The sequence below is a fragment of the Electrophorus electricus genome, chromosome 3, assembly GCF_013358815.1.
Source record: "Electrophorus electricus isolate fEleEle1 chromosome 3, fEleEle1.pri, whole genome shotgun sequence".
NCBI classification, from domain to species: domain Eukaryota; kingdom Metazoa; phylum Chordata; class Actinopteri; order Gymnotiformes; family Gymnotidae; genus Electrophorus; species Electrophorus electricus.
In genome coordinates, this window is record NC_049537.1 from 21,482,532 (window position 1) to 21,508,356 (window position 25,825).

Below are 25,825 nucleotides of genomic sequence, written 5' to 3' on the forward strand. Positions count from 1 at the left end.
GTATGATTGACTCATCTTTTAAAAGTGCAGTGTCATTTTCAGAGTTGTGAATGGGTAAGGCAAATTCTGAAATGTCTGGTCAGGTCTGAGCATAAAATAAGGAATTTAGGTCACTGATTTCTTTTCCCATTGTATATTTATCTGCATTGGTAGTCAGATTTCCTTTGCCAGAACAGTCATCAAGTTTATGGCCATGCTTTGCAAGCCTGCATTATCATGAATGCTTTTCAACCTACAGAAATTGGTCACCCTTTGTGATATGATTATACACCAGTATAACTCTTCCTACAGATTTTGGTATACATTCACAAGACTAGTCACATTCACAATACTTGGTACCTATCAACAAGACTAGTCAATGACCCTTTGCACACACATTGGTGTCTGCGGTACTTGCTAAACTCCAAAGAAGGCTGCAATTTTGAGCTTGGTCTCTTCTGAAGTAAGAGAAACTTACCTCACCTTTTAGCATCAAGGAAAACACAGGTGCACCATTTAGAGAAATTTGTAGAACGGGTCAGAATACCCATAGAAAAACAGGTGTACCAACAGGCATAAAGATAAGAAAGATTATTAGCCTACACACAATGGCTCAGGGACATACTAGTGTAGATGAGGAGACCTTCATGAAGGCCTGGGCTACCAATGTAAAGAAAATCCTATGTTGTATGCACCTCAAGAGATTAGACCTAGAAGCTAGCAATGTGTACATATTACATTGGCTCTTTTCACAGTGATATGAATGACATTGAGAGTAAACTTCAGCACCATCTCCCAAAAAAAACCCTGAGCAAAGCTAAAGACATGTACAGCAGTCCAACTTCAGATAAATCCTGTAATAATCTCGGACTTCCTGTGCCTATTCACCGACAAGATTTAGATCCTCAAAATAATACTATATCAGTACTAGAGGACGTAGATGGGGAGGATGCTAATGGCCATTGCCAACACTAGACTCCTCAGTGGGGAGGTGCAGCACCGCGCCCACCAGCTCCTCTGGCTAATGATAACAGTGCTGCACAGCATCTTATGGGTGAAATGCCACAGTCCACCAGAGTGGTTGGGTCAGCGCACGCCAGCACATCAGTGCTTGTGCTACAACTCAGAATAGTGATACAGGACCAAATAGACAGAGGGCTGATAGAAGCGGTCAAGCATTAGCAGCAGCTATTGCACAGACAACCGAATGGACGATGCAGGAGTTTCAGTCAAAGTTAGACCAGCTACAGGCTGCTCCTTTAGTATTAACTAAAAAGTGCAACCTAATATCCAACCAATATCCATCCAATAGTCAACCTGATCATGTAATGTCAGTGTCAAGCAGTGCTGAGGGTAAGAAATGTGTGCGCTCCTGTGGGAAACGCCCGATACATTAATAGTAGTATTAAGAGAGATGGACAGTGTGATGGCAGGACCACAGTTAGCACTGCACAAAAGCAAAGCAGGTCCATCCCAACAATTCATGTGGTTAGTCACCCAAGTGGTGAAGAGCCAACTGTCAGTTATGTGCAGACATAAGAGTTTCTTGTGAAAGGACCAGTTCAGCCATGATGCAATTGTGTCTTCTTTAGGATGCAAGCGTTTCAGCTTTAGATAAGAAATATCTGGCATAGTGTAATCACTTCAGTTTTGAAGGAATTGGAACTTAAACTGCCAGGAGCTTTGAGTACGGGAGCACTCCTGTAGTCCCTGTGCTAAAATGAGCCAGCCAGTACGGTCTTAGATAGACTTACACAAAGCCTCCTTGATCTGTGTGGTTGTAGCCCTGCTAGATGGTAGAATATTCCAGACTGGCAACAGAATAACATGAAAGCATTTGAATCATATGCAGAAAATAAGTTTCAGTTGTTTCATGAATTTTCTGGTATAGATGACACAACATACAATAATGCAATTTTAATTTGCTTTTGAACAGTGTTCAACATGCTCTCATGTGTGGCAGCACATCACATCTATCAGACAGCACTTTTGACAGGTTTGTAAACTTGGTGGCTGGTATGGAAAACTGGATCAAAACACATGACATTGCAGCAGTATTACAGTGTCAGTCAGATGTTTTCTCAGCTCAGAATGCGTGAAGCAAACCATGGCTTCATAATCTTGAGAAAATCTGCATTTCCTACCATAGAATAGGACACAGTGCTGAACAACTGTGGTCCTTATACAAAGACCATCCACTACCTTATTTCCTTAGATGTAGGAATTTGTGTTAATAAATTACAGATCAGAGATGTAGCTCATGAAATACTTTTAAAAGACAAATCTGATAACCTCTCACATCTAAAGACAATTTGTCATTAGAGTTTTTAGTCACAGATTATGATTTTGCAAAGACTGCGGTGCAAGACTGTAACTAGATTCCTTTTGAGAATATTTCCCATCATGCTGCTGTTGACAATTTACAAGAGAAACTGCTGAACAATGGAGCAGAAACAGAAGAAGCTATAAGCCCCGGTTGTCACCTTTTTTTCTTTCTTCAGTTTGTCATGCCACTGATTGGGCCCTAAAGCAGTTTGCAGTGGATAGTAGGCCATTTTGAGCACTGCCATAGCCTATACTTTATATACACTGCCTGGATAAAAAAAAAAAGTCACCATCTGGATTTAACTAAGCAAATAGGTAAGAGCCTCCCATTGGATAATTGCTGCATGGGTGATTATGTTTCAGATGGCAACAAGTTAATTAACCCTAACTGATGCAGTGAGTAGCTTCTCATTTGTTAAACAACCATGTTGACCATCCTGTGGTCATGGAAAAGATGTTGCTCTGTTTCAGAAGGGTCAAATTATTGGCATGCATCAAGCAGAGAAAACATCTAAGGAGATTGCTGAAACTACTAAAATCTGGTTAAGAACTGTCCAACAGTGGAAGGACAGTGGGGAAACATCATCTTCGAGGAAGGAATGTGGTCGGAAAAAAATCTTGAGTGATCGTGATCAGCGATCACTTAAATGTGTGGTGAAATCAAGTCATAGAAAAACAAAAGTAGAATGCAGGGATATGTTTAATAGTGAAAGTAAGAGCATTTCCACATGCACAATGTGAAGGGAACTCAAGGGATTGGAACTAAACAGCTGTGTAGTCTTAAGAAAACCACTTGTCAGTGAGGCTAACCGGCAAAAACGGTTTCAATTTGCTAGGGAGCATAAAGATTGGACTCTGGAGCAATGGAAGAAGGTCATGTGGTCTGATGAGTCCAAATTTACCCTGTTCGAGAGTGATGGGTGCATCAGGGTAAGAAGAGAGGCGGCTGAAGTGATGCGCTCATCATGTCTAGTGCCTACCGTACAAGCCTGTGGGGGCAGTGCTATGATCTGGGGTTGCTGCAGTTGGTCAGGTCTAGGTTCAGCAATATTATGTGCCCAAAGAATGAGGTCATCTGACTACCTGAATATACTGAACAACCATGTTATTTCATTAATGGATTTTTTTTCTTCCCTGATGGCACAGGCATAATCCAACATTTTCACACATGGATTGGCCACCAAAGTCCAGATCTGAACCCCATTGAGAGTCTTTGGGATGTGCTGGAGTAGACTTTGCGCAGTGGTCCAAATCTCCCATAATCAATACAAGATCGGCGCGGGGGGGGAAATTAATGCAACTCTGGACAGAAGTAAATGTTGTGACATTGCAGAAGCTTGTGGCAACGATGCCACAGCGAATGCGTACCGTAATCAAAGCTAAAGGTGGTCCAACGAAATATTAGTGTGACTTTTTTTTTTTTTTTTTTTTTTTTTTTTTTGGCCAGGCAGTGTATAAAAAAAACTTCCCAAGCAGGCAGAGTTCCTGTTATGATAAACCCCCACCTAGTGGACACTGGTAGACTGCTCTTAACAAAAGCGTTACCCTCGGCCAGTGGGTACTCTTCAGACAGTGGTTTGAAATTTGCCTATATTGACGAATATCAATGTATTGCAAATGCTGTTTGAAATGCAGAAAAAGTACACAAAATTAAAGTGTACAAAGAATTCTACCTCTCTTTTTTTATTGTAAAACTTGTAAATGCCAGAACCTATATCTTAAATTTCTCTTTTGTGTACGAAAAAGGACAAATCTGCAAATTTCAAGAACAAATTTTCATTGAAGGACACGAATTTGTGACACACTGCACGTCAATGTTTCGAAACTCTTTATATGAAATTTGTCGCGTTGGGGTTTCCGTAGCTCCGCAAGGCTAGTCCAACCGGCAATTTTGAAAGACGCATTTTTAAAAAGGTTGCGTGAGCGGTGGTAGAACATAGGTTTGTAGCTAGCTAACAGCTAAGATAGGTAGTTGTTTATTTACTCCGACTAAATTAGCTAAATTAAAAATCACAGTTTGTGTGATTGTAAAAAATTGAATCTGCTAAGTGAATATATTTATCAAATAGGTTTTTAACCTTTCTCAAATACGGGCCAACAACAACAACAACGCATTCGCCAGCAACAGCTTCCTTCGTCTTACCATCGTTTCATTTTTAGACGACCAGATGGAGAGCAGCAGAAAAATACCGGACGTTTTCAAAACTCCGTGCAAACCAGCTAAAACGAAGAGTCCAAGTAGGTTATCGTCACCTTGAGTTGAGAACTGTGAACAATATTAGCACTATTCTTTATTTTTAAAGATAGCGAGTCATCTGTGTGGCTTGGGACCAAATCTGGCCGATCGACAAAAACATTACAGTTGTATCGTGTTTTATTGGCGATCCAATCACTACCATGTCGCGGTGGTTCACGTTTCGATCCAAAACATTTTGATGTAATTCAATTCGGTGAGCTTTACCAAAAGTGCTTAACTAGTCCAGCTTGTGTTTGAAAACATAACGTGTTAGGTTATGCGTTAGATATTAAAATTGACAGGATGATTCCAAAGGTAATTTATCTTTATTTTATCCGTTTTGCTTTGAATGAACCCTAATGAAACGCCTTTTCTTTGCAGTTAGTGCCTGTGTTACTCCAGTCACTATCCCTGCCTCTCCGTTTATGAAGAAGCTCGGGTGTGGAACTGGAGTGAACGTGTATCTCATGAATAGGTACAGTACAATGTCAAGATCTGCCAGGTCTTTTTATATGAATCAATCCTATGCTCTTGTTTATTACTTAGCCAGGTTAACCATATGTAGCCTCTGACTATATAAAATTCACTTTCAGAAGTGGAAAACAGATTCATTCGCCTTGGGCCATAAAGAAAATCAACAATAAGTGTGCAAAGACGAACGTCTATGAGAAGCGACTGTCTGAAGAGGCGAAGGTTTTAAAAGATCTACAGCATCCCAACATTGTTGGTAATTATACTTTTGGCTTACTGTTGCCATTTAATTTAGGCAGTACCCAACTGTCCATGAAGTTTAAACTGTTAAAAAAATTTAAAAAGGTACAAAAAAGGTTGTGCCTTCTGAACAACAGGCTTCAGAGCCTTTACCACAGCCAAGGATGGCTCTAAATGCTTGGCTATGGAGTATGGTGGAGAGCAGTCCCTCAATGACCAGATTGAGAAGAGGAGAGCGGAGGGATTACAGGCATTCCCAGCTGTCATCATTGAGAAAGTGGCCCTTCACGTAGCCCGTGGCTTACAGGTACAGTAGTTTCATCTCCCCTCCCTGTCTTGCTTTTTGTTTTATTGGTTTCCTCCAAGTGCTCAATTTATGTTTGCATCATTCATTTAAAAATATTTGCATATTTGTCATATTTTAGCAATACATAAAACAGGAAGAAAAGTAACTGCAGCTAATAGTGAATACTATTGCTGTCTTCTCAGTACCTGCACAGCGAGAAAAGGCTTTTACATGGAGACATGAAGTCATGTAACATAGTCATTAAGGGAGACTTTGAAACCATCAAAATATGTGACATTGGCGTGTGTCTTCAGCTGGATGAGAATATGCAGGGTAAGCAAAGGGTTCTGGTTACTTGCAGTATTTTGAATCTCTTGATTATCTTCTAAGTACAGTCTGTAATCCCCCCCCCACCTCTTTAGTGACTGATCCAAAGGCTCACTACATTGGAACAGAGCCATGGAACCCCAAAGAGGCCCTGGAGGAAGGGATTATTACGGACAAAGCCGATATCTTTGCATATGGACTCACTCTATGGGAGATGATGACTTTGTCTGTTCCCCACCTGGAGATGCTGGACAGTGAGACTGATAATGGTAAAATAAACATTTCATTGTCTATAATACCCCATTTATTTGCAATTACTAAACACATGCAGGGTTCTTGACTTGAGTGTGGGCGTAAGAGTAAGGAAAATGCTAATATGTACTGGCATAGTAAAGGACCAGAAAATGAATTGATCAGTTATTAATTGGTTTCTGCATTCTATAAAATAATCTAAGATTATTGACTGATATCTGGTCTTTTCTTCCCAAGATGATTCTTTTGATGAGGATGACTTTGACGAAGATGCATATTTTGAAAGACTGGGCACCCGGCCTCCACTAGACACGTCCACACTTGGCGGTGCCTACCAGAGGATGGTGGAGCTTTTCTGTCTCTGCACAGAAGAGGATCCTACTAAAAGACCTTCAGCTGCACACATTGTTCAAGTTCTGGAGTTCAACAGCCAGCTCGATGACAAAAGCAGTGGAGCTATAGAGATAGATTAATGTTTAATTGCTGAAGCAGGAGCAGCAGTAATTGTGGACTCTTTCCCCCCCCCCGTGTAGTCTGTATTTTTGTATTGTGATTTCTTTATTTGCTTTTGCTTTTTTTTGTCAACTTGTGTGTATTGTTGCATTTAAATTAACTGCTACAGTAGTAACATCATTCATTGTGCCAAACTGGACAGTAACATTTCCACTAGTTATCACAACTTGCACTATCTTGATTTGTCTGACTCAATATTTGATTAAATCTTAACCCATTAAGTTCTCTTATTTTCAATTAAGATTTCCTCTGCATTAACTTAGTCCAAAACAAACTTAAGATGAAATTCAAATAGTTTCTTAGAAAGGAATTTATTTGCTTTAGTTTGCAATACCCACTGTGACTGGATAGGAACAAGGACTCAAAGCACAAAAATATTTTAAATATATACAATGCATAAACACTGCCTTTAAAGCATTTGTTCCAGTCAGGAAAGAGTTCAGATTAAACAAACAAACACAAACAGTCATTAACATGCAAGCAGATTAAACTAAATATTAAACATTCAAAAATCAGTTAATAAATGTATGGAGTAATTACAGCCAGGGTAATTTTTACAGCAGCAGGTTTTCTTCCAACTAATTTGTAAGAAAATTAACACTTATTAAATCTTTGCCCACAAACTCAGGGGAAAGACTTGCCACATCCCTAGACTTACTTTTGTTGTAGACTGACTAGACTTAATATGCACCAAGAAAACCAACCTAAAATACTGAACATAATCATTTTTGAAAAAGTAGCAAGTTGCTGCTCTGTCTAAAAAGCATCTGAAAATGCTAACATACATTAAAATCACTTGTATGAAACTCCAAAACTTAGCCAATGAAGTTGTACACCAAAAATGTTGGTGTTCCACAATACTTTGTTGCAAACAGCTTTCCATCTGGGGTGGGGTCAGAGAAAGCGATTTCTTCTTTGGTCAGGTGGCTTCCATACATGAATGAATTCCTATATAAAAACAAAACCAGTTACAGAAGGGTGCTTTCCTGCTGATTCTTTAACTAAAACAAACAAATGTAAAGGGGGGGGGGGATTTTTTCCAGGATTTTTCATTTAGGTGGAAAACAAGACAAGACCATCTTGCAAGGTCCACAACCTTGCAAAATAAACAAGCAAGCACACAGCACCTCTCTACCCATACATGGGCACTATAAACCTCTAACACTGGTTAAAGATTTTGTCCCATGTTTAAAAACACACACACACACACACACACACTTCTCATATCAAACATACATGACAAGCTGAAGAGGGATGTTCCTAAGGACAAATAGAAGTGAAAAACCTCACACACAGGCTGTCCAAACTCAACATTAGTGAGCACACACCTCACTGTGTCTAGAAGGCGTGTAGCGATGCCCTTCCTTCTCATCAGGCTGAAGACCCAGATGCGACTCACTCCACAGATGGCCTTCTTGGGCTCAGTGGAGCAGCACCAGGCACGGTGGTGCTCCATGAAGTCTTCCTTAGTCATATCCTTTGGTTTCACAGGCTGTTCCAGAACTCTGAAAGCCTGGTCAAAAATAAAAAGTAACCAGCCTTTTAGTGACTTGGTTTAGAAACAACCAAAACTAATAAAAGATAGCTACTTAAGACACAGAACAGTAGTATTCTCCACAGGAACTGATTTCAAAATCTATGAAAATTCTCACATATTGAACTCACTTTTCATACAAAGCAGGCATCAATCCATGAAAACCCAGCATCTTACATGTAATTTATTAACTTTAAAAGACTTAGAGGAACATGCCCACCTGTCTTATGGACTCAGCCACCAGGCAGCCAACCACCATCTTGTCACTGTTGATGAACAAATAGGTTTTGGCAGCGCTGGGGCTACTGAGAGAGACCTGCTGGAAGCCCAGCTCACTATCTGCAATGTGCCTCACATCTTCAGCCTGAAACAGCATATCAATGGTCACGTACCAATGCAAAATTAACCCAACCCACAGAAAAAGTGACCTTCAATACAGAAATATGAAATAATGAGGAATGACCATGACAAACCTTTTTAATTGCATACTTAGGATCCTCAGGAAGAACAAGGATGATTTTCCCATCCCAGAATTCTGCTACAACTCTCTCCTTCTTCCAGCCCTGCATAGAGTGGAGTGATGAGGGAAAAATTCAGAAATAAAACGCATACGAAGTGGGAGCAACAGTGGGAAGGTCACCCGAACACAGTTCCTCACCACAAACTTGATGGTGTCCAAGAAGCGCTGGTGAAATTGTGTGTGCTGGAAGTTGTCGTCGGGGCTGTCTGCGCTGTACAGCATACCACAGGAGCTGCACGTAGTGGCACCGAACTGCTTCTGCCCAGCATCCTGTGCAAAAAGCGATAGCCTATCAGTCTGTACAGCAACCACAGAGGACAGAGTCGGATTCATGTACTTTACAGACTGTGTTACTCACAATAATGAGCTGATCCTCATGCTGTTTCTTCAACTCCTTCCGCCTGTGGGCACTCCTCTCTTTGGCCAAGAACGCTGGGGTGTCTCTGAGGGAAGATGGCGTGCTGCAGTGCACCAGTGAAGGAAGGCTACCTTTCTTCTGTAACCTTAAACAGTAAAAATAAATAAATACATTTGTGTAGTCGTTTCATCTTTTTTAATGCTGGACTGCTCAGGATCAGTCAAGTGTAGAGAAATTCAGTTGTCTAGTATTAGGTTCAGACCATGTCCAAAAAATGTACACATTTTACCTTTTGGTCCCAAAGATGGGGTACACATCTGAATTCTCTGAAAAATACAAAAAGGAGGGGTGTGTGGAAATAAATAAAATAATTATGCATTACGTACACACAGTTATGTGCAAAATAAGTGTTTAAAACAACTGAGAAAGCTCAATCCTCATAATAACATTTATGTCCATATACAGAAAGGCACTAAGAGCACTGCACATTCAATTCCAAATGAAAACATGAATATAAATTTTTAAACTGAAAACGAAGAAAAATGAATAATGGGCTGTTCAAAATAGCAGTGTCTTCATTTTCATTTGCAAACTTAAATATTTAGAGTATAAACTGAAAGTTTATAGATTTAGCTTTTCTGTTGATCACTGAACTAATATTTAGTTGTATAACCTTTATTTCTGATAACTGCTTAACATCTGTGTGGCATAGAGTCAACTAACATCTAACATCTACGAAGATATTCCAGCCCAAGCTGACTGGACTACATTCCAGTTCTTCTGCATTCTTGGGTTTTACATCAAAAACAGCATTTTTGATGTCACTTCAAATTCTCGATTGGACTGAGGTCCGGGGATTGGGCTGGCCACTTTATAACATCAATGTTGTTGGTCCGGAACCAGGATGTTGCCTGCTTGCTGGTGTGTTTGGGGTCCTGCTTAAACACCCATTCCAAGGGCATTTCTTCTTCAGCATATGGCAACATGACCTCTTCCAGTATTTTTGGTATATTCAAACTGGTCCATGGTACCTGGTATGCGATAAATGAGTCTGACTCCAAAGTATGAGAAACCTCCCCAAACCATTACGCTTGCACCTCCATGTTTTACAGTCTTCACAGTGTACTGTGGCTTGAATTCAGTGTTTATGGGCAGCCTTTAGACACAATAGGAACAATGTTGTGCCACTTCTCTTTAGGCCAGTCAATGTGTTCTTTGGCAAAATGTAACCTTTAACATGTCTTTTTTTCAGCAATGGTACTTTACGAGGGTTTCGTGCAGATAGATTGGCTTCACGTAGGCATCTTTTGATTGTTGCAGTACTCACAGGTAACTGAGGATCTTCTTTGATTTCCCTGGAGCTGATCATTAGATGCTTCTTTGCCATTCTTGTTATTCTATGATGTATGTGGATGGTAGTATTTCTTTTCTTACCATGTGTTTCGGGTTTTGTTTGCCATTTTAAAGCATTTGAGATCATTTTAGCTGAGTAGCCGATTATTTTCTGCACTTTATGCTTTCCCATCTCCAATCAACTTCTTGTTCAGTTATTTCTCCTTCTGTACAATGTCTGGAACAACCCATTTTACTCACTGGTTAAAACCAGCAGGTACATTTGCTGCCCTCCTTCTTTAAATAAGGGCCATAATTGACATCTGTCTCTTTATAGAATGAATGACCTCACTAATTGAACTCGACACTGCTATTAATTTGAACAAGCCCCTTTCATTAAATGCGTCAAGTACACCCAATTAGCAGAGTGCATGTCATGACTCTTGATTTGGTTGGTTGCCCATTACTCGGCTACACCTAGTCATGAATTTTCCCCCCCATGTTGTATTATCTTTTCTGCCAAAATCAGTAATTAAATACATTAGTGATGTTAGACTGCTATTATTTTGCACATAACTGTGTGTGTGTGTGTATTAAATAGTTCAGCTATTTACCATTGTCTGGATAGCTGTCCTGGCTTGAGGAGCTAATTTCACTCAGGTTGCACAGTGTATTGGAAGCAGAACTTTTGGACAAGCCCTGCAGAATTATTTGAGATATTAAAACAAAACATTAATTTTGAAAAGTAACTAAAATAAATGATAAAATGTACCAAACTTACCTGGTTACCAGTACTGGAGCTACAAGATTTGACAGGAGTCACCAATTTCCTTACAATTACTCTCAATTCTTTTGCAATGCCATTGGTTTCAGAGAGAGAAGTAGGGTTTAATGGCATCTGTTCAGTGCACTCAACAGCATGATGGTCTTCAACTCGAGGTGGCAAATGAGGAATTGGTCTTGATTTGTTCTTGAAGACAGCATGTCGCACTGGAGAACGATCCTTCATCTTCACAGGTGTTTCTGTCTCTGCTTTTTGGGTGGTAGGCTTTTGCATGCTTGTAGGTTGTTTGGGTTTCGTTTTCTGTATACGTGTTTTGTACATTGAAGTGGGCTTTTTTCCAGTGCCAAAGAAGGCAGCACCCACAATGATCCTGGGCTTGCTTTTGAACTTTAAACTGCCACACATAAAAGAGGAATGCTGTTGTGTGCCAACCATCTTTAAGGAGGGATCCACTTGGGTTCTGGAAGAACTGCTCCTCTGTGTCTTGGATGAAAAGTAGCCTTTTAAGGCAGTGTTCTTGCCACTTGCATTAAGCTTACTTTTAGGCTTCTTAGATTTGATGGGCCTCTTTGCAGTAAGAGAAAGACTGGGCTGATCACTGCTGGGTTTTAATGGAAGAGATTTGGTTTCTTTCAACAGCTTTCTTTCTAGGGGTGTGAGATAAAGTTGCTTCTGTTTGTTGTAAAATGATCCTGCAACCACTGTGGCTTTGAAAGGTGAGGCTTTTTTAGGAGGAGGGGATTCCAGTGCAGAGGTCCTTGGAATCTTTTTGGGTGTACTGGGAGACAGAGATGGGGCACGGGTCTTTTCAGGTGATTTAAATGGGGACTGAAAATTCTCCTTTTGTCGAGGTGATGTTCTTCTTGTATAATTCTCCTGTCTCATCGCTTTCTTCTTAGCCGGGTTACTGGGAGGAAATGTTACACCATGATTGGAAATGTAAAATACATTAACGAATGCACAATAACGCACTACTTACTTCTACATACCTTCCACAATCAGAGGAAGAGTGCTTCCTTTTCTTTATTCTAGAATTTGACATCCTTATATGATCTGAAATGAGAGAGAAAATTAGCTACCTGGGCATGCAATATAGCTAGGTACCGCTTTACAGCCAGCTTGTTCTTGGAAAAAACTTTCTAGTTAGCTAGCCAACCAACTTCATTGATTATCTTTCGAAAAACTGGTCGAGGCGGTAACGCAAACATCTAGCTAGGTATGCTAGCTAGTTAGATAAAAGTGTGAATTACAGAGATTGGTTATTCTATGTCAAATTAACTAGCTAAAATATATAACGATTTTTAACTTCTTAGTGGTTACATCTAGCTGGACAAGTAACTAACTTAGCTAACCTAGACAGCTACGTCAGCTCAGTTAGCCATTTATTTATGTACTTTTTATTTTCCATGTACACACTGATCATTTCCTCAGTTAGGTATGGAAAAACAGATTGATTGAGATTCTATATATATATACACGAAAATAAACGGAACTGTTGAGCTATGAATAAGTTAGGTAGCGAACTACATGGCTAGGAAATTATTATTACCAGAGCGCTAACTAGCTGACTAGCACTGGTCTTGGCAGTTAGGCGCGCGAATGTTAATCAAACATTATTCAGACGTGACGACAACAAAACACAGAAATAATTCTTACTAAAAGTAAAGCACCCACCCGAATAACCCTCTGTATAATTTCGTTAGCTCTTTTTGGGCGACGAGAACTATTAAGAATCCCGGACCTGTTCCAGCTCCTCTTACTCGTGTCTTATCACTTTGTTTTGAACTGCGCGCCAAATGCAACTTTTTCAGAGGCGCCTGGGGGTCGCGGAAATGACGTTTCATTACGTCGACTGATATTTGTTCACTTCCTGCGTTACTTTGGCCAGTATGTCCGAAATTGTACCCTGAATACAACATTCGTAATACGTCTCTAACATACAAAAGTTCTCTGGAATGACAGCCATTTTGTAGTTCTCACATTCTTTGTACCCATAGTGCACCGTGAATGAACAAATGATGTTCACTGATTATGACAGAAGGTACCCTAATGCATAGTGGTGTTCTATGGCAGACGCTAGTGCTGTATTCATTAGTATTGCCAATATAGTAGAAATATTGACTGGTTCGGCACCGCAATTTTAGGTGAGCCCGAAAGTAACGGCTACAGAAAGTTAATGTAATGAGAGCCACAATAAACGAAGCAGTGCTCAAGAAATAAAGCACTGCAGTATGTATCGTTCTATATAGAACTATATAGTCTTGCATAGAATATATGCAAGACTAAAATGCCATTTCTTTTTTACACATAGTAGTAGTTGTGGTCCTCCAAAACTATCATTGTCGGTGGGTTTTAAAGCATCTTTGTCTGACCCGATTATATCTCTATTAGATATACAGATTTTGTGCAAAATAGTACCAGAAGCAATTATGTAGGCTTCACCTCCAGTGCTTTAAAGAAGAGTGCCATCTTGTTTTCAGGATGCCAAATTATCTCTTGATGACAGAACGAGCTTTGGTATGGCAGTAATTAAATCTCGTTCTAAATACAGGTTCTTTATAGGGGTAATGTTTGCAACAGGCCTAGAAGTCCATGGGTAGCCACTGTCCACAAGAATACAAAGGCCTTGCACTGGATACAGCTGCTGTATAAAGATGGCGCTTTTCTTCAGGACACTAACATCATGGACAGAGCCGGGGCAAAGAAATGTATTAATCTTCCCTGGTGATCATAGACAGCCTGAAGTTGAATTGAATGGAAAAGCTTTCTTTTAAGGTAGCATTGTGAATCTGCAGGAGGTGGTTTTATTCTAATTTGGCACCCATCAATGCTGCCCACTACTCCAGAGAAGGCCTGAAACCCTACAAACTGCAAATCCATGTCTAGTGGTCTCAAATTCAGTATGGTTGGGTAGAATTATATGGTTTATAATTCTGAGCAACTTCTTTGTACATCAGTGGACTATGTAATGGACAGGTGTGCATCTCCTTGATACAACTTAATATGACAGCACCTCAAGGACTTGACCTAATCCATAATCATGTTGTGTGTGCATCATAATAAAGAAGTTGGGCAGGGATGGTCTGTGTAGACATCAATCAGTTTTTAGCTCACTTTCTTCATCCAAATGCATTCTAAGATGTGACTATGTCATTAAGGATGCAGTATCGTGTTTTGGGTTCCATCTGAAGTGATAATGATGGTGTAAAAATGAAAATGATACTGAGTATGGCATTTTAGAATTACTGTGCTCTTACAATTCCGCAAGATATCTTAATCTCTGGTTGGCCTTCATTCAGTGAAGAGCAGCACAGAAAAGCAGTATTGTGCAGTATATAGTTAGTGCATGCACTTGAGGTATCTAAAATATAAATATAGTTTGTTCTGTTATGTCAACAGTAATTGATCAAGCTGTTAATGAGCTGGATTAGCTGCATTCATGTTGAAATTATAAATTATCTGAAATCGCGTTATGGCAGTGGGTCCCGATGAGCAGGATTAAGATCTACTGCTAACGTTAGACAAACGTTTCGATATCTAAGCATCATGTATTTACCAGCCAGTGTCAATGTGTCAACAAAACACATCTCATTCGTGTTAAAGATCGTTTCCGTTTGTATTTGAGAAGCAGCACTTGAACATTAAGCATCAAAATAACCAAGGGAAACATCGTTTTCTGAGAAGAAACCAGTTATCCTCGATAGATAGGTTAACAGGTAGGTGACTTGGCTAGGTTAAGATCGCGAAGAAAACGTTGATTGCGAACAATTCCAATGCCCACAATGGAAAGATAACACACACACAATTCAGTTTTAATCATTTCACTCGATGTTTAAACATTTATATTATAGCTTGAATCTTCCAATATCTACAATACTTGCGAACAGTAAACATGGACGTGAGTGCTTGATTTGTTTATGCGACAGAAAGAACAAACCGGCGCGGTTTTATGACGCATGTTTGACGTTGGGTCGGAAAAGTCGTTCCAGCTTGTTTCCTATCAGATCACTAGTGAATGAGTTCACGAAAGAGCCGTTTCATAACCTATGAGACCTAGCACGTTCACTAACAAAGTAATAGGATGGTCAATGCGTACCGCTAAAATTGATTTTTTGTAATCAAATCTGTTTTCTTAAAATTTATGTGTATTTTCCCAGAGTCGGAAAATATGGTTTTCTACTTCACAAGCGCCGGTAAGCAATGTTGCATTTCAAACTGAAGAACCAACGTTAACATTAGCAGCTAGCTAGGTAGAGGCGCAGTAAGAATATTTTAATGTATTCCGCGACATACTCTTTATAGCTAGCCAACTTGCTAAATGTCTTGAAAATCTATATCTAAGGTTATCTTCCTTACCCTGTCGTTTACAGTCTGGACGCTAGCTAGCTATGTTTAATGACAGGCACTGTTGTTTTAGCTAGCTAGTTAGCTAAATATGTATTCGGACTAGATGTTAAACCTAATGCTAGGTCTGCTTGGCTAACTTGCTTGCTAGTTAGCTAGCGTTAGCTACTTCAGCCTGCCAGCCAGCTAGCTAGCTAGCTACGATTCTAACACAGGTCTGCAAGGTCTGGAAAACGTAATCTACAAGCATTTTAAAATTCTCATAAGTACGCAAATAAAGTTGCGAATAGTGTTTTAAAAAGTAGTTTGTCTACTAAAGTTTTAAATTCCCGTGGGCAAAACTGCTACACCAGTGCGTGACACACTGCTCTGCTTGGGCATCGTTCGGCAGCAAAATATACCAACCTATCTAGCTATTATCATTTTTAATGTCATAAGATGACCATTGTAAATGTGTCTTTAGGTGAACATGTTAACTATTAGTGTTTGTAGTCTGTTGGCCACTGTAACTGTTATGTTGTAATTTAAGTAGCAGGCATAGTTTTTGTTGCGTTTTTTAGGTTGATGGATGTTTTCATCTTGTTTTGCAGTCATCTCTCCACCCTATACCATCTACATGGGCAAAGACAAATATGAAAGTAAGTGCTCTATCACTCACATGTAGTTTCCTGTTAACATCCTACAACAGTCATAGCTGATATTGGTTTTACCTTTTCTTAACAGATGAGGATCTCATAAAATACGGGTGGCCTGAGGACATTTGGTAAGGAAAGTCTGAAACCATGGTACCTACCTCTAGCCCTTTAATCCAAATCTAGTCTTGAATTTTGTAATCACATGTAAACTGAACATTAATGCTGATTTACTTATTCAAATAGTTAATAAAAGTTGCTGGTCATTTTGTCAGTGCCTTAACCCCAAGGGACTGGCTGGGTGGAAGATTTGTAGGACCTGGACCTCAAGAACTGTGATTTGACTAGCTCTCCAATAGCAAATAACTACTAGTAATTACAAAATCAGCAGCTAGATTTGTATTTTAAGGGCCAACACTGAGTACCATACTTCTAGATGTCTAATCCATGGGTTTGCACTCATTGAATGTACTTATCACTGTAGTTATGTGACACACTAACAACATGAATGAGCACAAGACTTAGCTCAATAGTTGCAATAATCAAGTTTCTTACAAATCTTTCTCTTTAGGTTTCATGTGGATAAACTTTCCTCTGCCCATGTATACCTCAGAATGCCCAAGGTAGGCATTCTGATATATCACATTTTTACTTCTTGTTCCAGTGACCTAAGCATTTTAACAAGGCTTTTTCTTTTGCATGCATATAGGGTAAGACGATAGATGACATACCAAAAGAGGTCTTGATCGACTGTGCCCAGCTAGTTAAGAATAATAGCATTCAAGGTAATGCTTATTGGAGAGTGTGAACACCAAGCTGTGTTTGAACATATTGTGGCTTCATTTAATGGATAATTGCACTGGCACTGACAGGGTGCAAAATGAACAACATAAATGTTGTTTACACACCATGGGGCAACCTCAAGAAAACGGGGGATATGGACGTCGGCCAGATAGGCTTTCATCGCCAGAAAGAGGTATATTTAGAACTTAAAAAATACAACTACAGTAGAAATAGTAAAGAGTATTTACATTTAATGTGGTTTATGTTTTGTGTTAATGTTTAGCATTTTTAAAGGGATCATGGCTCATTGAAGTTTTAACATTACCATAATTATTTGTTATGCCTGGTATTTCATTGACAGGTTAAAACTGTGACAGTAGAAAAGAAAATAAACGAAATTATCAATCGATTGGAAAAGACAAAAGAAGAGCGATATCCTGATCTTGCAGCTGAGAAAGAATCACGAGACAGAGAAGAGAGGAATGACAAAAAGGCTCAGATACAGGAAATGAAAAAAAAGGAAAAAGAAGAAATGAAGAGGAAAAAAGAGCTTGAGGAATTAAGGTATTGTGAAACCTAAGTTTGAATTTAACCTGTTCAAGGATGGGAATGCTAAACCCATATGAGATTTCAGTGATCTCTCTCAATATAAAATTTTACTTGTTTGTTCAGGTCATGTCATTATAATTACATGTGCAGCTAAAACAATTGTTTGTGTTATAGGAATTACTCATCACTCATGAAGAGTGACAACATGACCACAAATGAGGTAGTACCTTCTTTTTCTGCACCATTACCATTCTAATATATGGCATATTTATGTATGCCTATATTTAATGCCAAAACATAAAACAGCTCTTCACTGTAACCAATGTGCTATTGTATTTGGCTGACCTTTTCACAGGATGGTTATGATTCAGATGACTTCATGTAACTGCTGAAAGGGACCTGCCAATGATGGTCAACATTTTCCCACAGTTACCCAGTCTTGCACAGTGCATATGCTCCGAAGAATGCTATAATGTGCACTCCTATTGGTTGGAATAAAGGAACTCGCTCATTGTACTTTTAAAATCATACTTGTGCCATAATGCCCTCTGACAGGAGCATCTTGGCTTCCTAAAAAGTAAACTGACAAAGAGTAATATCATTTGAATTGCATATCAGGGTGCATCTGTTGACCATAGATGGAAGCTCTTCATAGATGGTGGCTGTTCATAAATGAAGGCGCTTTTCTTCACATGTCTGTTGATTATTGTATGCTGGTCATTCTGAACGTCCCTTCCACAAAACTTTGTGAAAGGTTTCTGAGCATTGCAGGAATGTAATCTGTATGCGTCAGTAGTAATTCTATTCCTTGAAATGATCCTGGAATGACACCATTTTCAGGTTTTTAGATTGGACTGTCTTCGTATGGCTTGAAAGGGTTTGTGCCCTTGGCCTAGCCTGTATTATTGGATTTCTTGTTGGGTATGAAAGCAAGATGCGAATGCAAGAACTTTTTGGTTTCAATATGTGAAATAACATATGTTCACCCCTGTTGATTTGCTAAAGATTTTTTTATTTCAAAAATTGATGCGAAATAAATCTTGAACCATACATCCATGTTTGTTTGGGAGTGGAGGTCCAGTTTCATTAGCTGCAGCAATAGGAGAATTCTCTCAGTGAGGATGGAAGGGTAGTTTAGCTGAAGTGTTTTTAACTGAAAATTACTAACTGCAGCATTAAAGACACACTGTAATTTGGGGAATTTGGCCCTCTGTGATGGAAACGTAAATTCACACGTGGAAGAACATTTTGCATGTATGTTTTTTTGATGTATAAATCAAAATTATTGTATTTATAGTTTTAAATCGGCTTTATGCCTGGCTCGTGTAATACATTGTGTTATTTGCTTTAGGGTGATATATACAAATGTACCTGGCAATTAAAATAGATAAGAATGGCTACTTTATTTTGTGCACATGCTATTTCGCTACATAAGGTACCATGCGCCATACTTTTGGTAGGACATTTCAACTAGGTAGGACAAATCCTCAACACTGGTCGATTTGACAGCTCAGTCGGAGGTAGACTGGAACTTTAGCAAGCTACCCAAAAGAAATACCATAACCTGCATTATGTGTTTTGAAACTAGAAACCGGCCTAGATAAGTATGTCTATGTTGGGGTTAATCAAAGTAAGACTAAACTTGCTTGTTCAGCAAGAGGCCAACTACACATTATGTTTAATTCTGTCCAATATCAATACTGTTGGCACGTCTAAAAAGCCAAGTCACTGCTGATTCTTGTCTTAGCTCAGGCTCTGACTCTGTCTTTTACTTCGTCGCCAGACGACGTCAAGCGTTCTCGTTTTTAAGACGGGGATTCTAAAATTGATATGTCAGCCAGTAAAGTCAGGTGAAATCTGGAAAACGAACAGCAAATTTGACCTGACAGGCATTATTTTTGAATTGACATTCACAGCAGTGCAAAGACTCTGTGCCAGATTCATAAAATGTGGTGCTCGATTTAAAGTGACCTTGACGCTTCCTAGGTAAGGGAAGGCGGTAAACCATGGACTTTCAGGACGAATGTTTAAGATGAACATACAAAATCCTAACGGAACACGCTCTCAACTGCGAAACTTTAAGACAAAAGTGGAGTGCAAAAATGTCAAAGTGGGTGATCAAATCTGAACTTTTATGTAACTTCAAATGAATTAGAATCATATTCAGGCTTTTTATAATGTTTGCACATAAAAGGAAATTGCCTCTTGTATTGTATCTGACTTTGGTTTTGAAAACATTTACAGTACTGCTATCCTTGTGAAGTATTTTATTTCCAGCCACTCAGTGAGGGGCAGAGAAGGAATCGTTGAAACTTCTAGTTCTAGGTTCTCTTGACTAATGCTCAGAATTCTCTGCAAACCACCAGGTGTCACCGTTGTTCTGAACAGATCTGAAATCTTTGCGCACTACAGCTTTCTTTGACCCTTATTGTATTTCATGAAGCCTGTGATAGATAGTTACTGTCTAGTCATATTTGACTTGTAGGTAGGGTAAAATGTTACTTCAAGGTTAAATGGAAAGACTGGTCCGCAACGATAGCCAATTCAAAATAAGCAAGGACCCTGTCTGGATTTGGCCTTATCTCCAATTCTGTCATTCATTTGACCTATAATATGCTGACCACTCTGCTGTCTCCTGTGTGTGGATACTGTGTCTTTATGCTCAGTTCACAGAGATCATGTTACACACTTGAAAGGTTTTTGTTTGTCCTTTCATAACAACAACAATTGTGCATTAACAATTATTAAATATGAGTACTGTTTTGAAGTTTCTAAGGTTTAGTCTAATTTAGAGTGTAATTAGAGTTGAAAGAGCTGGAATTCTGAGGCATTTGTTGTGGTGCTTGACACAAAGGACAGGAGTTGTTCTGAAGGAGGAGGTGTCTGGCAGTGCTCAAGGCCAATCTGGAAACTATGATCATCATTCTGCCACCTCAGATGTCCTGTCCTGGGTGGATTGCTCGTGTTTATGGGAAAGATACAGTCACTGCCAAACCCATGATATGACCCAGGCATCTTGGTCCTAAGACCTAAGAGCTCACTCCAAACCTACTGCTCTCTCCTAACCAGTAGTTCAGGCAGCAGGATTTGTAGTTCACATCGGTTCACTGGAAGGTTGATGTTGATTGTTATAATATTCCAGAATTATACACTGGATCATTTTAAAAAGGAGCAACATTAGCTTTTCTGGCTAATTTTGTTTTTTCCTATTAAATCAATTTTTTCCAAGGTAACTGATAACTGAATAACTGCCTCTTTGTCTAAGGGATATCAATTGAAGTATCTGGTTTCTGAATTATCTCCAAGCTCCCCCTAAGCCAATCTGTATAGCACATGCTATTAGGAGCAGTCATGTCTGCTGCTTCACAATGGGGCAGGGATTCCACACTGTGGCCCAACCACACCTTACTGGTCCATTAACTTCTTGTTTAGAAAAAAGACAAGCAAGGTCTCTTTAGTTGTGGCAGCACACCCCAACACACGCCACAAGCTTTGTCCACTGTGCCTCACCTTAGAGCTGACTGTAACATATGTTTCAGCCTGCATTCTCTGTGTGGACCACACACATATTCAGGAACTAAATGAAAAGGAACACCAACACTGGCAGGGTGGCAGGGAATGCAGAGTGCCACATAAGCAAGAAGGACAGGTCTCTGGACTGTGGTCTGTCTCTCTCTCTCTCTCTCTCTCTCTCTCTCTCTCTCTCTCTCTCTGTCTCTCTCTCTCTCTCTCTCTCTCTCTCTCTCTCTCTCTCTCTCTCTCTCTCTCTCTCTCTCTCTCTCTCTTTCTCACTCTGGTTGGAGGCTCTAACAAAACAAATAAAGTCATGAAACCGAAGCAGGGGAGAGCAGCGTTCGAGAGGACCTCCTGCAACATAAGGAAATATGGCGCACACATGGAGCCAATGGTAGGTTCCTGCTTTAAAGGGGTGAAATTGGGAGATAGCTCCCCAAACAAAGAAATGAGCAGTTGGACTATCCACAAACATCTTAAAAATCTATGTTTGAGGTTCTCTGGGACAGCATGTCAACTCCAGTCTCTCCAGTATGCACTGCACAGTTTCAGGATTTCTCTGCCCCAATGCATCTGATCCAGCTTGTGAAGGGGCTTGCTAGTCAGCTGAAGAGCTGGATCAGTTGTGTAGAAAGTAGGGCAAACCTAAAATTGCATATGGCAGGAGATCCCCAAGAGTAGAGTTGAAAAGCACTGGTATTGAGTGATGGATTTCACAATGCCTAATTGCACTGTTACAGGAAGACTTCACACTGCATTTACTGTCAGCATTCGTAACACTGCTGAATCACTCCAAAGGCCCACGATACAGCGATTATAGTGGATCAACAGCGAAGCTCTCCACTCTGCCAGCTGACAGCACAAATTCCTTCAGCACTGATGTACAAAGAGCTTTCTGCAGGGCCATGGGATATTCACTGAAGGACTGTTTATCATTCTGCTTCTGAAGTCGTGTTTTCCACCTTCACAGTGAATCCCATTGTTTGTGTGAAATACTCTTTGCATAAAACACCAAGGAAGCTAATGCTTTATGTGGATAATTTATGCTTTTCATGTTATGAAAGAATAGAAAATAACATCATTCAGTCAGTTGTTCAGTCGTTTGAAGCAGGGCGAAAAAAATCTTTTTTAGCTGAGCCTTTGTCTCGCAAATATGCGTGAAATAGGTCAGCCATGGGTTGAGAACTGGGGAAAAAAACGTGGATCGCACCATGCGGTTCACGCAGGGGAAAACATGTGGATCCCACCATGTGGTTCACACAGAGCAAAACGTGGATCGCACCAGAGACAGCATATTAATTCCTGTGATATGCTGCATTCCTACCATCCAAAAACACACACTAATCTCACTGTACATTTGAGTCATGATACTTTTAGGCCATGTGACTCTGGATCTCTGTGGGGCTGGAGTAAACATCATACCTCTTTTTTTTTAAATTCATTGGATTCTATTGACTTATCCAGGTGAGATAAGTATAGCTCCTTACATGTTTGTCAGATGGAGAGAGCTTCTTTATTTGGTGAGAGCACACTGGAATACTTGAGCCCTGTATTGTACATACTGAGGCCCTGAGACCTCTAAATACTAAATGTGAGTCAAACATTCAAGTCTCTCAGGGTGATGTAAATTAAATGAGATGTTCCACTAAATTAAACTACAGGCACTATTTGGGTTGGCCAATAAGAGACCTAGCCCCAGAAATGACTCTGTGGTTGTGGGATTGTCATAAAGAGGTCAGTGAATTCTCCATAGTGTGGAGGGAATTCCCAACATACAAAATAAGATTTATTTTTATTTTTTATAGGTTTATTTTTTTCCATTGTCAAATAAGGCCATTTAATCATGGTTCTACGTGTTTAGCCATTGTTGAGTAACAACAGCACATGTGAATATGGACTGTGGGATCTTTATTAAGGTGTCATAATGCTTTATGTCTGGGTGAAAGGTCTATGCAAACAAAATTCAAGTGGAATAACTGTATGAAGCGTGTAATAGCATGCCATATGTCTTTGATGATATTTGTTTATTCTTGTAAGGTGTTCATATTGGAGAGGAACACTATATTTGCGGAGAGTGATCTAAAGACTCATATATACAGATTGTGCTAATTCACAATATTTCAAACATCTGTTTTTCAACTCAATGTGTAACTTTCCAACATCTCTTGAAAACCTGGAGCCTTTTTGAAATGATGAAAACTGAACAGATGTTAGGAAGGATTCCTAAGAGAACTTGCCCTTATTTCTTATAGAAAATATGCAGATATGTAATGCAGTACATTCCTACCAGTTTCCTTTTACTGACCTAATATATTGGGGAGTGTAAAGTATAAATCTGCATCATTCATTCATCCTGCACATATCATATGGTTGTGAATCAAAACAAACTTGCAGTATCATGCATTTAATAGTGGGCTTGATCACAAATGTTCAGTTCTGAGTGCGGGCCAGTCTCCTTTTCATTCGCATTTTTGTTCCCTTATTTCACTTTAGGACTTTATGTCTTTACTGGAATATTGTTTTCAGGCAGTTTGAAGAACATTTGGCTGCATCAATGCATTCGGGTATATTTAAAAATAAATAAATAAATAAATAATTTAAGTGTTTAAAACACATTAGATTGAGTTCATCCATAGTTTGGCATTCACATCAAAATGTGCCATCAGCAACATTTAAGACTCCTATGCTACTCTTTTAATACTGACTGTAAAAATATGGCTTTGGTTTTTTAGTGTTCCTTTCACATATTCAGTTGGATTTTGTTATATTTGGTGCCTTTTAGGCCAGAACAAGCAAGGGTCAGGTGCAAAGTAAAAGCAATACCTCAATCCTCTCCAATCTGAGCTCATGAAACCCACACCCAGTAAGGCGACTTTTCCACCTGCTATATGTACTACATGGAAATCATAATGTCCAATTATCAAAAGTTATTTTTGGAGGTAATTTTAGCAAAACCAAATTGATTCATCTGTCTTTGCTACAGCTTGCGTTCCTGCCTTGCTCTTTACATTTCCCACAGGGTCTTGCTCCCCACAGGGTCTTGCCAGTCCTTTGCTATCTCATCCTGCTCTCATGGGCTTCGTGGTGTTTTCAAAACCATCAGCTTTAAAACAATAGTTATAATATAACATTTTCACCACCTGCAGCTGTAGTAACGCCACCTCACCCCTCTTCTACAGTGCTGCCGCAACATCTGGACCCTGTTAGCTAGGGTTGCCAGTCATGTCCTGCAACTGCTCCAATTCTGCAAAGGCAACCGCAGATAATGAACTCAGCAGAAAGGCTTAACCAGCCAGGCCCCTGTGTTTGGTCCCATACTTCCATTCTTCTCTAATTGCACTGGGAGGGTTTGGCTAAGGGGCTCCTGCCCATTAAAACGCCTCTGCTGTCTCCACTCAGTCTCTTGTGTTGCAGCGGGTGGGTTTATAAGAAATGAACTCAACAGCAGCAATATTTTCTGGTGGCTCACGTCTCAGCGTATGTTTACAGTGCATGCTGTCCATGCACTGACACTGGATCTTCTGTTGCTTTGACAGAAGTTCACTGTGGACTTTATCTATCTATCTATCTATCTATCTATCTATCTATCTATCTATCTATCTATCTATCTATCTATCTATCTATCTATCTATCTATCTATCTATCTATCTATCTATCTATCTATCTATCTATCTATGTTCTTATTTTGCATATATTTGCATACAGATAATTGATAGCCATATAATTATTGGGCAAAAGGAAATCTTAGACTTATCTGACAAAACATGATTAAGGCGGCCTTTGTTCAGTTAACCAAGGTCTTTAAGATGTGAAATCTTGGGATGGAAACAATACTGAGAAACTTTCTAGTCTCATCCTGTGTTCCTGAATGAGATCTAGAGTATATCTGCAGCCACTTCAGTGCGGTTAGCAAATTGCCAAATGGCTGTGGGTCATGTGACCAAAACTGAAGCATAAAATTATAGATGATGCTTACACCACTTGTGTGATACAAAACATACTATGATGGGTCTCACCCCAAACAATGAGAATAGCCACATGCCGTATATCACTGAAGGGCTACTTCTGACTGCATCTAAAACTACAGAGTGAAACCCAGTAAACAGGGAAATAGAATTTATCTACTTATACTCAGAACATGATTCATACATGGTTTTGGGAAAACTCTGCATACACGACATGTGATACAGTAATACAACTAAATGGAATTTTCAGCTTTGTAGACCATTCAATGCTCTAGAATATGTCAATTATTGGCTATTTTTGATAAGCCATTTGTTGTTAGTGATCATTTTGTTTTTAAAGATCATGCAGATATGTAGACAACCACATAAATAGTACTTATGGAACTTGTCTAGAGCGCTGACGTTTGTGTGGGTGAGAAATGCCATCACAAGTATGGTTCTGTCACCAATTTATGCTGTGTATTAGTTTATTTAATCGTCTGGTTAGAGTCATAGAGTCATATAATCACATGCATGACATAAGAATGGTATAGTCATCAAACAGAACAAGCCAAACTTTCTTACCATGATAAATATTTCCATCTTGCAAATGCTACACAACACTAAAGGTTCAAGTTCAGCAATTTACTATTAGCTTGCCTTCTTAGCTTGCGAGGGCCTGGTCTCACACATTATTACAGGTCCCTGAGCACTACCTCAGAATTGAGTGCTGTGCTGAACATGTTTTACAATGTCTGAAGGTGTTGTCAGAGTCTGGATTCTGACCTTGCAGTCAGCTGGGCACTCTAGCAAGCACAGGGTGCCCGAGGTGTCACCACCCTTAAACCGGACCCAACAGGAAAAGGGGGAGTGACTGCTAGTGCAGCAGAATATAGCCATGCT

The 25,825-nt window shown here is 39.6% G+C and overlaps 3 protein-coding genes across 3 annotated transcripts; 2 read left to right on the forward strand and 1 right to left on the reverse strand.

Annotated features, from left to right (window-relative positions):
* The first annotated feature begins 4,209 nt into the window (after nucleotides 1–4,209).
* Nucleotides 4,210–6,850, forward strand: pbk (PDZ binding kinase). Its single transcript, XM_026999417.2, has 7 exons — nucleotides 4,210–4,542; nucleotides 4,922–5,015; nucleotides 5,134–5,267; nucleotides 5,389–5,558; nucleotides 5,741–5,870; nucleotides 5,960–6,133; nucleotides 6,354–6,850. The coding sequence occupies exons 1-7, from the start codon at nucleotides 4,473–4,475 to the stop codon at nucleotides 6,587–6,589; spliced, it is 1,008 nt and encodes a 335-aa protein (XP_026855218.1). The 5' UTR covers nucleotides 4,210–4,472; the 3' UTR covers nucleotides 6,590–6,850.
* Nucleotides 6,851–6,966: 116 nt separating this feature from the next.
* Nucleotides 6,967–12,943, reverse strand: esco2 (establishment of sister chromatid cohesion N-acetyltransferase 2). Its single transcript, XM_026999357.2, has 11 exons — nucleotides 12,832–12,943; nucleotides 12,147–12,210; nucleotides 11,155–12,064; nucleotides 10,988–11,072; nucleotides 9,331–9,367; nucleotides 9,042–9,186; nucleotides 8,822–8,953; nucleotides 8,637–8,726; nucleotides 8,384–8,527; nucleotides 7,958–8,142; nucleotides 6,967–7,577 (listed from the first exon to the last, which is right to left on the reverse strand). The coding sequence occupies exons 2-11, from the start codon at nucleotides 12,197–12,199 to the stop codon at nucleotides 7,445–7,447; spliced, it is 1,914 nt and encodes a 637-aa protein (XP_026855158.2). The 5' UTR covers nucleotides 12,200–12,210; nucleotides 12,832–12,943; the 3' UTR covers nucleotides 6,967–7,444.
* Nucleotides 12,944–15,138: 2,195 nt separating this feature from the next.
* Nucleotides 15,139–18,870, forward strand: ccdc25 (coiled-coil domain containing 25). Its single transcript, XM_026998094.2, has 9 exons — nucleotides 15,139–15,350; nucleotides 16,092–16,139; nucleotides 16,225–16,264; nucleotides 16,705–16,756; nucleotides 16,843–16,918; nucleotides 17,006–17,109; nucleotides 17,278–17,480; nucleotides 17,640–17,685; nucleotides 17,821–18,870. Exons 1-9 carry the CDS (start codon nucleotides 15,299–15,301, stop codon nucleotides 17,848–17,850), a joined length of 651 nt encoding a protein of 216 aa, XP_026853895.2. The 5' UTR covers nucleotides 15,139–15,298; the 3' UTR covers nucleotides 17,851–18,870.
* The last annotated feature ends 6,955 nt before the right edge of the window (nucleotides 18,871–25,825 follow it).

Coding starts and splice junctions, on each gene's coding strand:
- pbk (XM_026999417.2), top strand. CDS start 4,473: ATGGAGAGCAGCAGAAAAATACCGGACGTTTTCAAAACTCCGTGCAAA. Junction 5,016..5,133: donor AACGTGTATCTCATGAATAG/GTACAGTACAAT, acceptor ATTCACTTTCAG/AAGTGGAAAACAGATTCATT. Junction 5,268..5,388: donor ACAGCATCCCAACATTGTTG/GTAATTATACTT, acceptor TCTGAACAACAG/GCTTCAGAGCCTTTACCACA.
- esco2 (XM_026999357.2), bottom strand. CDS start 12,199: ATGTCAAATTCTAGAATAAAGAAAAGGAAGCACTCTTCCTCTGATTGT. Junction 12,065..12,146: donor TCTTCCTCTGATTGTGGAAG/GTATGTAGAAGT, acceptor ATTTCCTCCCAG/TAACCCGGCTAAGAAGAAAG. Junction 7,578..7,957: donor CGCCTTCTAGACACAGTGAG/GTGTGTGCTCAC, acceptor GTTTTTATATAG/GAATTCATTCATGTATGGAA.
- ccdc25 (XM_026998094.2), top strand. CDS start 15,299: ATGTGTATTTTCCCAGAGTCGGAAAATATGGTTTTCTACTTCACAAGC. Junction 16,757..16,842: donor TATACCTCAGAATGCCCAAG/GTAGGCATTCTG, acceptor GCATGCATATAG/GGTAAGACGATAGATGACAT. Junction 16,919..17,005: donor TAAGAATAATAGCATTCAAG/GTAATGCTTATT, acceptor TGGCACTGACAG/GGTGCAAAATGAACAACATA.